Source organism: Biomphalaria glabrata, chromosome 4 (genome assembly GCF_947242115.1).
Source record: "Biomphalaria glabrata chromosome 4, xgBioGlab47.1, whole genome shotgun sequence".
Classification (NCBI taxonomy): Eukaryota; Metazoa; Mollusca; class Gastropoda; family Planorbidae; genus Biomphalaria; species Biomphalaria glabrata.
This window is the reverse complement of record NC_074714.1, coordinates 7,234,476-7,246,879: the sequence shown is the minus strand read 5'-3', so window position 1 is coordinate 7,246,879 and position 12,404 is coordinate 7,234,476. Positions and strand designations below refer to the sequence as shown.

At 37.6% G+C, this 12,404-nt stretch overlaps 3 protein-coding genes across 6 annotated transcripts in view; 1 reads left to right on the top strand and 2 right to left on the bottom strand.

The window, feature by feature from the left end:
* The window catches only part of LOC106065401 (uncharacterized), a 127,357-nt gene that overhangs the window by 26,848 nt on the left and 88,105 nt on the right, over positions 1 to 12,404 (top strand). For 3 of the 4 annotated variants that reach the window (XM_056026096.1, XM_056026093.1, XM_056026095.1), the window contains exon 2: positions 7,146 to 7,636. The gene's annotated coding sequence lies outside the window, so the exon portion shown is untranslated. The remainder of the gene's footprint in view (positions 1 to 7,145; positions 7,637 to 12,404) is intronic. The other variant, XM_056026094.1, reaches the window with a different exon arrangement.
* Positions 10,990 to 11,595, bottom strand: LOC129925766 (glutamate-rich protein 6B-like). Its single transcript, XM_056026262.1, has one exon. The coding sequence runs from the start codon at positions 11,593 to 11,595 to the stop codon at positions 10,990 to 10,992; it is 606 nt and encodes a 201-aa protein (XP_055882237.1).
* Positions 11,595 to 12,098, bottom strand: LOC129925765 (glutamate-rich protein 6B-like). Its single transcript, XM_056026261.1, has one exon. The coding sequence runs from the start codon at positions 12,096 to 12,098 to the stop codon at positions 11,595 to 11,597; it is 504 nt and encodes a 167-aa protein (XP_055882236.1).

Here is a 12,404-nt window from a genome sequence, read left to right as displayed (position 1 = left end):
TCTTTCTGTCTGTCTTTCTCTCTGTGTCTTTCTCACTCTTTCTCTCTCTCTCTCTCTCTCTCTCTCTCAATCCCTCTTTGTTATTCTTAGTGAAGATTATATCAAGCTAATTCAACCTAAAGGCTTCATTATTTATAAAGATTTGCAAATGACATAAACGTTTATTCTAGCGCATTCTCAACGTGAAGGAGAGAAAAACAAACACAAAAACGATTCTCATATCCGTGTTGGTCTAAAATATTATGCTGTTAGATTTTCACTCTCTTTTCTAGTTTACGAGATCTAAACGGTACGGACGGACAGACGGACGGATATACATTCCACATAAAACTAATAGCGTCTTTTCCCCTTTTGGGGGCCGCTAATAAAAATATATTTATTTATCAACATAATATTTTTTCTTTCGCTAATTCTTACTTACGCGGATATAGGTTTACCTAAAAGAAAAAAAATGTTTTCTTTTGTCAAAAAATTTAAACAGGTGGTCAGAACCCCTCCCTCCTCCCATTTCAACACCCACTCACTCACTTCCTCCAGCTGTCTGTTGATATCTGCATTATGAGCCCGTCGTCTGCTATCGAAAAGCTGGGTAAATGAGTTCGATAAAGCATCTCAGCGTTAATCTAAAAATAGGCGTGCATTTGTCTACTAAGTGGCTATTACGTCTAGGGAGACGAGCGTTTCACTTTGTATTTGTCTACTATGGGATAGGGTTACAGATAAGAAGCTTCCTATCTTTGGGATTGCATTTTTTGCACTCTCTCGCGATGTTTGATTAAACTTTAGTTGTTTTAATTTATATATATATATATATATATATATATATATATGGCTCCTTCTGTCTCGGAAGACAATATATGCGCCCAGATGAGTCACTGGCTTTGGCTACGACTTGAGAAGGGGGCAGAATCTGAAGTGACTAATCAAGCCAATTCTGGAGCAGCAGAGTTTGCCACAGTTCGTGCATGCATATGCATTTGTCCTAGGGCTAGCAGACAGGGCTGATTTCTTTTCCTTTCTCTTGGCTGACGCAGCTTCGTTTTTCTTGCATTCGGCGAAGTTCGTACCAGCTCGTACAGTCTGTCTCCATGCTGTCCGATCTTGGGCTTTTAGTCTTAGGCGGTCCCTGGGTCTGACTTCCTCTGCAAGCTCAGGGATTCTACCATGACATGACCGAGCCAGCGTAGTCTTCTCTGTTGAAGGAGAGCATAGATGCTGTGCATATTGGCCCGTTTCAAAACTTCCTGGTTGGTGACTCGATCCCTCCAGGAGATGCACATTATGCGTCGCATGCAGCACAGGTAGAAGCTATTTAATCTGTGTTCTTGACGCATGTAATTAAGTTGCCCAGCTCTCACTGCCATAAAGAAGTGTGTTCAGAACGCATGCATTGTTGCCGTAGTCAATTTGGTATTTTCCCAACGCGCTTGGAGAGTTTTGCCATGGCTGCAGAAGCAATGTTGTTCCCAAATAAGTGTGTGATTTCCAATATGTATCACATGTATTTCTGCGACATTTTGTGTCAGGATTTCAGTCTTGGACAGGCTTATAGTAAGGCTAAACTCTTGACAGAGCATTCACAAGCCTCTGCAATTCTTCTTGTGAATGAGTTATGAGTGCGGCACCATCGACGAACAGCAGTTCCCTAATCAAGATACGCCATCTCTTTGTTTTGGCTTTAAGGCGTGCCAGGTTAAATAGCTTTCCATCGGGTCTACTCTTGATGTATATTCCTTCTTCCAGGGATTTAAAAGCGCTGGCGAGTACAACTGAAAAGAATATGCCGAATAGTGTTGGAGCCGGAACACATCCTTGTCACATCATGTCACGTGATGCAAAAAAAAAAAAAAAGAAAAAAAATAAGCGGATTCACCCCAATAATCTACTTGTCTGAATCTGAGTCAAATCTAATCTTTAGTAAAAAAAATATTTTAAAAAGATGTTAAACTTTTTCACCGACTTCACCTCATTATAATTTGTTGTGTGTGTGTGTGTGTGTACACGTACACACACACACACACACAAACAAAAACACACACACATACATACATACATATATAAATATATGTTTTATATACGTGTATATCGAAGAAAAGCATGCCTATCTACAGGTATATCTGTACGTTATTCACATGTCACACCTTGACATTCCTATCTACAGGTATATCTGTACGTTATTCACATGTCACACCTTGACATGCCTATCTACAGGTCTATCTGTACGTTATTCACATGTCACACCTTGACATGCTATTACTCTAGTCACTTTTAACTTCCGGCTTCTAGCTGAGAGATGTCGCGGGGACAGGTGGCTGGCTCTCGGCTGTAAGACGTGATGCAAAGCTTGCAATCTTCTTCCTGTCTGGTTTCACTTTTTTTTTCTTTCCCTTTTCTTTTACGTCACTGTATTTGTATCTGATGTTGTCAATGTTGATTGATTTGCTAAGGTAAACCATCAGGGTGGTCTTGACGCATTGCCGTAATGCGGGCCCTAAAAACCAAACCAAAAAAATTATATCTAGGCATTTTCCATATATAAAATCCCCCACATTGGTATCTCTCTGTGATAAAAATGTATTTAGAAAAAAGGGACAATGAAACTTAGTCTGTATTTATTATTGCTGGTGCTGACAAAATTAATAATAGTGTTATGTCTCTCCTGCTATCCAGGCTCTCTTCAAACTGCACCACACGACACAACGAACTTAAAGAACCTCACAACTCAGGGCTCCAAAGTAACAGTAGCCATTTAATTTCAAATACGCATTACAACACTGTACAGTTGGCATCAATATTACACTAACTGTCCAAAAAACCTAGACTTGCTCCGCCTGACTTCACACACCGTGCTGGTTCCTCGCCTCGTACTGGTCACATTGTGAGGTAACGTGAAGTCTTGACTCAAACACACTTGCTCTTATATAGGGTCTCTACTGGCCTTCCAGAACCGGATGGAACGTTGCTTGACCACTCAGAATGATCACAATCGCCGTGACTTGCGTGCGTAATATTTACACACAGGTCGTTGCCGAACTGGCGTGTACTGTCACTGGTCACGGTTGACCGCTCGTCTAGCGCTGGACTGGGGCGAGTTGCGTAGGCAAAAACCACACACAATCTACGACCATCTGTGTCACCACCAGGTTTATAACACTAGATACTATCAACAGTATTATTGTTTTCTCGCTATTTCTTTCAGTTTTTTTTTAATTTTTATTTTCCTCATTTGTATTCTGTATAATTCAGTCTTTCGCCTTTTTTACAAAGCTTATATCAACTCACTCTGTCTCTCTGTCTGTCCATCTGTCTGTCTGGTAAAAAGTTTGAACATGTTTTTTTCTCCCATTCCTCATTCTGGGGTTAAACCTGACAAGACCTTAATCACAAAAAAATTAAACAATTAGTAAGTTTATTGTTGGTGATCAATTATTTTGTTTATTTCGAAAAAGGGGAATAAATGCTACTTAATGAGAGATGTGGATATATAATTATGGATTTAGTCCTCTTATTACGTTTTGACAGGTTTTTACTCCCACTTCCTATCCTCAGGTCAAGTAGAAATTTTGCATAATTATTCATAGAAAATGTCAATACACGAATCAATCCACAAAATTAACCAATAAGTTAATCATAAAAAACAATCATTTATTACTAATTATTTAATTTGGTTTTATATAGCAGAAAGGGAGATAAACCCCGTAATTTTAGGATTAATGGCAGTACTTAGCGGTTCCTTACCTTAGATAAGCTTTGTTTTTTTTTAAAACAAATTTATTTTTTTTCTATTGCTTGTTAGAAAATTCAAATTATACGATGTGGCTGTAATGACAATTCGGAGTCTAATGTCTAACGCTATAACAGCGTAGGGGTGTTTGATTTCTGCAGTAAAATTTAAAAAAAAGTGCACAAAAATATTCTTTGGTTTTAAACATGCGCAGTGTATCAACACTTCCGTGAACTTTATACCGGATACACCATAGAGATAGCTATGTATGGGTTTGCCTCCATTTTATTTAAAGTTTCAATAAAACTGAATATTTCTGTTTCTCTTTCTGGTCTGTAAGACTTTGCCTTTTGATTCGATGCGGACATTTAACGTATCAAACTGCCTTGCCATTTCAAGAACGATCACTTCACCATCCTGACATTCGTAGGTTAATGCCCTTGGCGAGCACATTAACCACTATTGATCTTTGTAACATCCCGAAGAAAATGAGATCAGCGGTTATCAAATTTCGGAACTTTTGGTATCGAATATATACTTTTTGGAATCGAATCTCCAGTTACACATTTTTTTGTGATGTTTTTATTGATTGAAAAGGAGTAAATTAAAGCTTCGATTATGAAGACACCAAAGTCCTTATATAACAGACGTTACTTTAAAAGAGAAGATGATTACGTCCTACGCGTCATGCATCTAGTAATGCATGTTAACCAATGACTTAAGTTCTGCCAAGTCACTGGTTTTCCTGGCTGGCCCATTATTATGCTCTAATAGCACTAGGGAAGAAGGAGCATTTGTACAAATTTGTCCTAGCATATGGAACGAGGCGTGTGTCTTTATCTTTGTGTCTTTCTTAGTATTTATTAGGTTTTGTTTTTGTATTTGAAGATCATGGTTCAATTTTTAGCGGCCCCCATAAGGGGAAAAGACACTATCTGTCCGTCCGTCCTGTTTAGATCTCAGAAACTAAAAGAGAAAATGAAAATCAGACATCGTGATATTTTAGATCATTCAGAGTTCTGATGCAACGGCTACTTTTTTCTTTTCCGAAAGTGAACCATCTCATTTTTAAAATTATATATGCAAGCAGATTTTCAAAAAATTACACCACTTTTCAATGAAAAATTTCAGGGGAGGTAAGTCTTTTAAAAAGGTCACAGACTTCATTAATAAATCATGCTTCATTAATAGCTTCACTCATTGGTACAAAAAATGTGCATCTAAGGTCACAATGGAAAAGTATCAATGGATCATTATAAAATAGATTTCCATTTATTAACTAACTCATGGAATAAAATACTGATTCAAATGTTCTTTTTAAAAAAGAAGTTTAATACGAACTTCGTTTCAATTTTAAGTTAAAAAAAAAACGAACTACTTTTTATAGCGCGCAGTTTTCACATAACGTCATTAATTAAGCTATACACTTGACAACTCAAGCAAGCGTAAAGGAGGTCGGGAATCCGGGATCGTAGATGGTGAACACACCAGAAGTAGGGAAAAAGCTGAAAACGCTGCAGCGTCAGGTGATTACAAATGTTTAACCTGTAGTCGTGGATGTGTATCAAGAGCTGAACAACAAATCTACAACGTTGTTAATACACCTAATATTACCTAATATTGGTTTCTAGGTCACTGCGATAAAAATTAGATCTGAAAAACAAAACTGGGTTATTCTCGATGATTTTTCACTTGAAAACTGGTCGATATTTATTCTTCCTGCATAGTTTTCATTTTTTTTGATGCTCTGTAGATTGAGGGTACACCACTGCTAACTCTTAGTCCACGCTGTCTGGATACATTAGCGAAGCGAAGCTCGGTCTTGAGTAGATCTGCATTGCTTGTAGTAGACTGAAAGTTGGTAAGGACTGGATTGTATTGTGGGAGGATTTTATATTGTTTTCTAACGACAGACTGGAGATGGGAACAGAAACGAACCATATTGAACTGTAGATTGTGAACCATGTCTGATGTGGTTAATTAACAAAACAATGTCTATGTCCTTATTGGTATCGAGACATGTAGAAAGAGATTTGTAGACCTCTGTCTCCTGTTTAATTTCCTTTGTGTCTATGAAGACATTTCATATTTGAATCATTAGGTCTTTAATGATTATCTTATTCTTAGAAGAATGGGATATGTTGGTGTCAAAGTACACATTTTGACCATATGCGTTACACATTTTGACTTTTTTTTTTAGGTAGGTAGGTCTGGAATCGATACATGAACAGCCTAAAGGACTAATGGGTACTACTTTTTATCACAGTATTTTTTTAGCACACTTACCTCCCCTTCACAACGTCCCTATAAATACATGTAAACTGCCCTACACATTGTCTGTATTAATACACTTACCTCCCTTGCACACTGTATTTTATAAATTTGCTGTTTTTGTATTTCCCAATCTTCCTAAGCTATTCAAAAACATATAAGCTTTTTTGGTTGTTAAAAACTAGACTTTATTTGTGCTTTTTTACAACTGCTTCTGGTTGACCCATGCATTTTATATCATACTTTAAAGGCATTTGAGAGAAAGACAACTTCTATGCATCTTTCCAAGTGCTAATGATTGCCGTTTTGTTACTTCCCTGAAACATTAAATGTTTTCTCAACTTTGTGATCTACAGCTTATTGAAACACGCCATAACCTAAAATATAACAAATGAAAACCTTTCAATAATTTTGCTAACATATATTCCTATTAGTGAAATCAGGGTAGTAAGTCCGTTCCGTAACTCATATTAGTTCTCTTCCTTTAAACAAAAACAAAGAAAAAAAAATATATACATACTTACATATATTTTTTTTAACAAAGCTTTTACTTAGCGCATTATTAAGTTTAGATCAGTTATGTAATTAGATTAGTTATACACCTAGACTAACAATAATAAATATGATATAGAAATATGTTTTTTATTTAGCAATGTCTCAATACGATATCACTTGTCTGGACCTGTTTGAAAGGGGTAGAGGGGAGAAAGAACGAGGTATCTGGGTGATCGGGCTTTAAATTTATTTTTTTTATAAAAGGGGCAACAACCTTTATTCAAACTTGTGGGCTCAAGCCTGCTAAGGCCTTCCAAATCAACGGGGCAACCACTCTGCTAGCGAAGAGTATATGAGCATGGATGATTGTAGAGTTATCTATTGTTTCTATCTATTGTTTCTAGTTCATGTTTGTTTTCACTAAGCCTCAGACGACGATCTATAAAGGGGACTAAAAAAAAATATCACATCCATAGAAACAGAGAACTACTATTAGATATCTTATCTTATAAAATGCAGACGTTTCTTTAAAAAAAAAGAAGATAAATATGTCCTACGCGTTATGCATCTAGTCATGCATGTTAACCAATGACTTAGATATAATCTATTTACTAACAGAAAGTTACTTTAAAATCTGCCTATTTATATTTTTCAGGATTAGCATGTGTGACATAGTACAGATTTCACTTCGCCTTTACAATTTTAGCGAAATATCTGAGAATTAGGATCCGTCTTCTTTTCAACTCTAGAACTTTACACATCTGCTTTGTCGTGAGCACAGCCCAACTGTCAGTCACATTGCCAGGTGAGCCCAGCTTTCACATGGCCAGGAGAGCCCAGCTGTCAGTCACATTGCCAGCAGAGCCCAGCTTTCACATGGCCAGGAAAACCCAAAATGTCACATTGCCAGGATAACCCAACTGTCACATTGCCATGACAACCCAACTGTCAGGGCTGAATTCGCTGTTGTGCCAAAGTTGAGCCACTTCGGATGGCCCGATGTCCACTTGCTCAGGGACATAAAAAAGAAAAGACAAAAAAGACAAAAGCTACTGGATATAAAATTGATCCACATTTTCTAAACACTTAACGCCTAAGTTAACTACAAAGCTAATTTGTACATTCCTACTGAGGAGACCGCGTTTGGTGAGTAATAGACTTTTTTTTTTTCAGTTTAATTGTCGCCCCCCCCCCCCCCACTTTATATAATTTTATATATTTTGATTTGCGATTAAAATCGATTGAATTGAGCTGCTTTCAATAGAATGAAACCCACATAGTCAACATGCACGATAAAATAAAACTCATTTTAAGTAGCAACCTTGCCTTTTCTCTTTGATTACTTCGTTTTAAGCCCTTAGGGCTCGGCGGGGACGTTAGTTTTGTATGTCTCTGGTGCCCGAGTCTACAGCAGCCCGCATCGATTCAATCTGTCACAAGGCGATGACTTGTCAGACTATCACCCACATCTACCATAGATCTTGTGAACACAAGCTAATGTGAACACTACCGCAACATGTGTGGACAGATTGTTTTACTTACTAGAGCCTGCTGTGGCTCTTTTGTAGTGGCCCATGTTCATTCAGTATTTCATTGCGCTGTCTTACAAACAAATCACAACATTCTTAAGTGAAATATCTCAATGTAGTTCCCGACAAGGCGTAGTAATAATGCTACGTGAATGTCCAATGAAATCGAGGCACATCCATAAAGTCTCATTAATTTATTAAAAAGTGGACACGTTTTCAAGGGGAAATATTTTCAAAAGTATGACTTTTGTTTTTTGCGCCGTGGCTTAGTGGTAAAACGCTTGGCTTCCGAACAGAGGGGTGTCGGGTTCGAACCCTGGTGATGACTAGGATTTTTAATTTCGGGATCCTTTCATTGGATGACCAGAAGTCAAAGTACAACGTATGTGGGATGACCACAAGCAAAAGGCGAGAGAAGAACGGAGTAACAAAGGTTCCGCTTCCCAGCCCCCTTCCTAACAATGATCAACTCAGTCGCCAGTCAGCCTTCACTGGCGTGCTATAGACTTTATATGATTAGTTGCTTTATCTCCCCTGGTCAATCTGAACACGTTGTATAACTGTGTGTAAAAAAAATAAACTATGACTATTATGTATGGTGACGTTCCACTTAAGGCCTGCCCCGATTTTCATAAACTGTCCATGCGGGACGCCCATTGAATAATGACCCGCTTCTATGAAATATTCTAATTTAAAAGGTCGTTTAATTAATAATGTTCAAGTTATCGTCTTTAGGCATTTCTTCTCGCTCCTTATGCTGCCCATGTAGTACACAACGTCATATAAAACACTGCAACAGACTGTCCACTTAAAATTGAGGAAGAAAAAAGGGTGAATGTACAGTGTTACTTCTTCTATACAGTCTTTAAGACTAATGCTAAGACTAAGGCTAAGACTAAGACTAAGGCTAAGGCTAAGGCTAAGACTAAGACTTAGACTAAGGCTAAGGCTAAGACTAAGGCTAAGACTAAGGCTAAGACTAAGACTGCTTTATTGATCTTTATGGAAATTTTTTGTGATTACAAGGACTCTTTTCTCATATAAAGACAACACAACAGAAACATTCACATAAATAGAACAGACACAACATGAAAAGTTCATTCAGTGACTACACACAGGCATCTTAGTCCTTTTCATGTTTCCTGATCAACTCGTGTCGTTGATATAGTCTGACCGAGTGAGGTACGAACGAATTTATTAAACGAAATCTGCGAATTCAACGATGTAGAATCTTGAATATAACAGACATTTTTTACTTTGGAAAGACCAGATACATATGAATATCTCCCATGCCTGCAGTGGAGTGTTTGTCCTGGTTTGAAATCCTATTTCTTGTCTCAAAAGAAGTCCTCTTTTTAAAGAGAATATTATAAAATCTTAAAACAATTTACTGGCATTCATGCGGCCCTTTCGGTGGCCTTCCCGGCCCAATTGGGTACCGGCCCACCGGAATTCTGTGCCCAGCGGACAAATTTGTAGTGTCTTCCAGAAAAAAAAAGGCGAAAGACTATTCTCTGTAGTAAATGTAATGTGAACTAGCGCGAAGATCACTTTACTAAGAGATTCATGCGTACAGTTTTTAAGGGTATCAGATTCATAAAATGATAAAGGTGTCAACTATCATCGGCATAGCAGGAGCTTTAGTGAAACCATTTGATAGAATGTCCTTTTTTTGTATGCCCTACTCTAATGACGTGCAGACATATCTGCGGGTTGAATCATAAAACAGAAACATGAGAGGCGAGAGTTTGCCCCCCACCCCCACCCCTTCCGGTCCCGCTATCGATCCCGAAAAATCTGGTCACCATAATACTAACCTACTTCATTTACATTTCTATACGGGTCATAAAATATGGAGATATCAGTGAATAAGTTCATAAATATCATATTTCTTAGATTGGAACAAAAATATGTAAATCCATGTCAGTGAACGCTCATATCAAGGTCTCGATACACGTCTATATAAAATAACCTGGAACAATTTTCATAGCACACTCGTAAATTTAGAAAGATGTATACCGCATTTTGGATTTTGCCTTATTTAAAAAAAAATGTCTTTGGTACTATACTCTATAATTCGACCAGCGGGCCATTTTAACTTCCGACACGCGTGTGGCGGGCCATATCAACATAAAGGCACAAAATATGAAATCAAAATTCACCTGAAACTATTTGAAACTATTGGATCTAGTACATACATTAATTAATTGGATATTTAAAGTCTATCATTTTTTACGCGTCTAAAAATGGCGTCATTTCACTACTTAAATGTGAGCAACATTGTAGCTACCATTACCAAAAACTTATTTTCTTGTCTCTTTTTGGTAAATATTCCAATCGATCCTCCAATCTCTAGGCGTAGTTTAACCAATCTTTTATACGCGGCTCAAACCAAAAAGGCCTTCATATTTTTTTTTATAATACCGCTGTATATGTTGTTGTTATTTTGGAAACAGGCAGACGTTCTTTACAAAACAAATATGTTGGCTTATCATCCTGTTCCACAAAAAAGATCCATTCACTTTTCATGGTAGATTCGATATTAAGAGTTCCATTCATAAACTCAAAAACGCACACACGTTAAAGGTCATGGTACCAATCCATCAGAGAAAAACTGAGGGCCCTAACGAAGGCAAAGATACATTGTCAACGTTTTGAAGTGTGGAGGATTTTCTACTTTTTGTGCCGACGTTTCGGCGGGCCGGATAGAACAACGTTGCGGGCCGGTTCTGGCCCGCGGGCCGTACTTTGGGCATCACTGCTCTATAATATCGAGACCAATCATTATACTTGACGTCGGACCTGTGACATGGCAACGAGCTATTGGCCTAAACTGCCCACAGGTTGCGACGTCACAAGTCAGTAGTGAGGCCTTCTGCAACAATTGGTCTCGTTAATATTATTTTGAAAGTGACCAGCTTAGAATCGCAAAACATTTTTTTTTAAATTTTAGTGCGTTGTAGAAAAGATTTAATCTAATGTCATGTATTCTTCCTTCATCATGTGTTCTTCCTTCATCATGTGTTCTTCCTTCATCATGTGTTCTTCTTTCATCATGTGTTCTTCTTCCTTCATGTGTTCTTCCTTCATCATGTGTTCTTCCTTCATCATGTGTTCTTCTTTCATCATGTGTTCTTCTTTCATCATGTGTTCTTCTTTCATCATGTGTTCTTCTTTCATCCTGTGTTCTTCTCTCATCATGTGTTCTTCTTTCATCATGTGTTCTTCCTTCATCATGTGTTCTTCTCTCATCATGTGTTCTTCTTCCTTCATGTGTTCTTCCTTCATCATGTGTTCTTCTTTCATCATGTGTTCTTCTTTCATCATGTGTTCTTCTTTCATCATGTGTTCTTCTTTCATCATGTGTTCTTCTTCCTTCATGTGTTCTTCCTTCATCATGTGTTCTTCTTTCATCATGTGTTCTTCCTTCATCATGTGTTCTTCCTTCATCATGTGTTCTTCCTTCATCATGTGTTCTTCTTCCTTCATGTGTTCTTCCTTCATCATGTGTTCTTCTTTCATCATGTGTTCTTCTTTCATCATGTGTTCTTCTTTCATCATGTGTTCTTCTTTCATCATGTGTCTTCTTTCATCATGTGTTCTTCTTTCATCATGTGTTCTTCCTTCATCATGTGTTCTTCTTCCTTCATGTGTTCTTCCTTCATCATGTGTTCTTCTTTCATCATGTGTTCTTCTTTCATCATGTGTTCTTCTTTCATCATGTGTTCTTCCTTCATCATGTGTTCTTCCTTCATCATGTGTTCTTCCTTCATCATGTGTTCTTCTTCCTTCATGTGTTCTTCCTTCATCATGTGTTCTTCTTTCATCATGTGTTCTTCTTTCATCATGTGTTCTTCTTTCATCATGTGTTCTTCTTTCATCATGTGTTCTTCTTCCTTCATGTGTTCTTCTTTCATCATGTGTTCTTCTTTCATCATGTGTTCTTCTCTCATCATGTGTTCTTCTTTCATCATGTGTTCTTCTTTCATCATGTGTTCTTCTTTCATCATGTGTTCTTCTTTCATCATGTGTTCTTCTTTCATCATGTGTTCTTCCTTCATCATGTGTTCTTCCTTCATTGTTTGACTCAAGGACAATATCTTGCCTTTCTTATTATTGTATGCTATTTTTAAATAACCTCAACGTTCTGCTAGCACTGTAACCAACATTCTGTGTGTCAACATTGCTATATGTGTCTCTGTGTGTCAACATTGCGATGTGTGTCTCTGTGTGTCAACATTGCGAGGTGTGTCTCTGTATGTCAACATTGCGAGGTGTGTCACTGTATGTCAATATTGCGAGGTGTGTCTTTGTGTGTCAACATTGCGAGGTGTGTCTCTGTGTATCAACATTGCTATATGTGTCTCTGTGTATCAACATTGCGA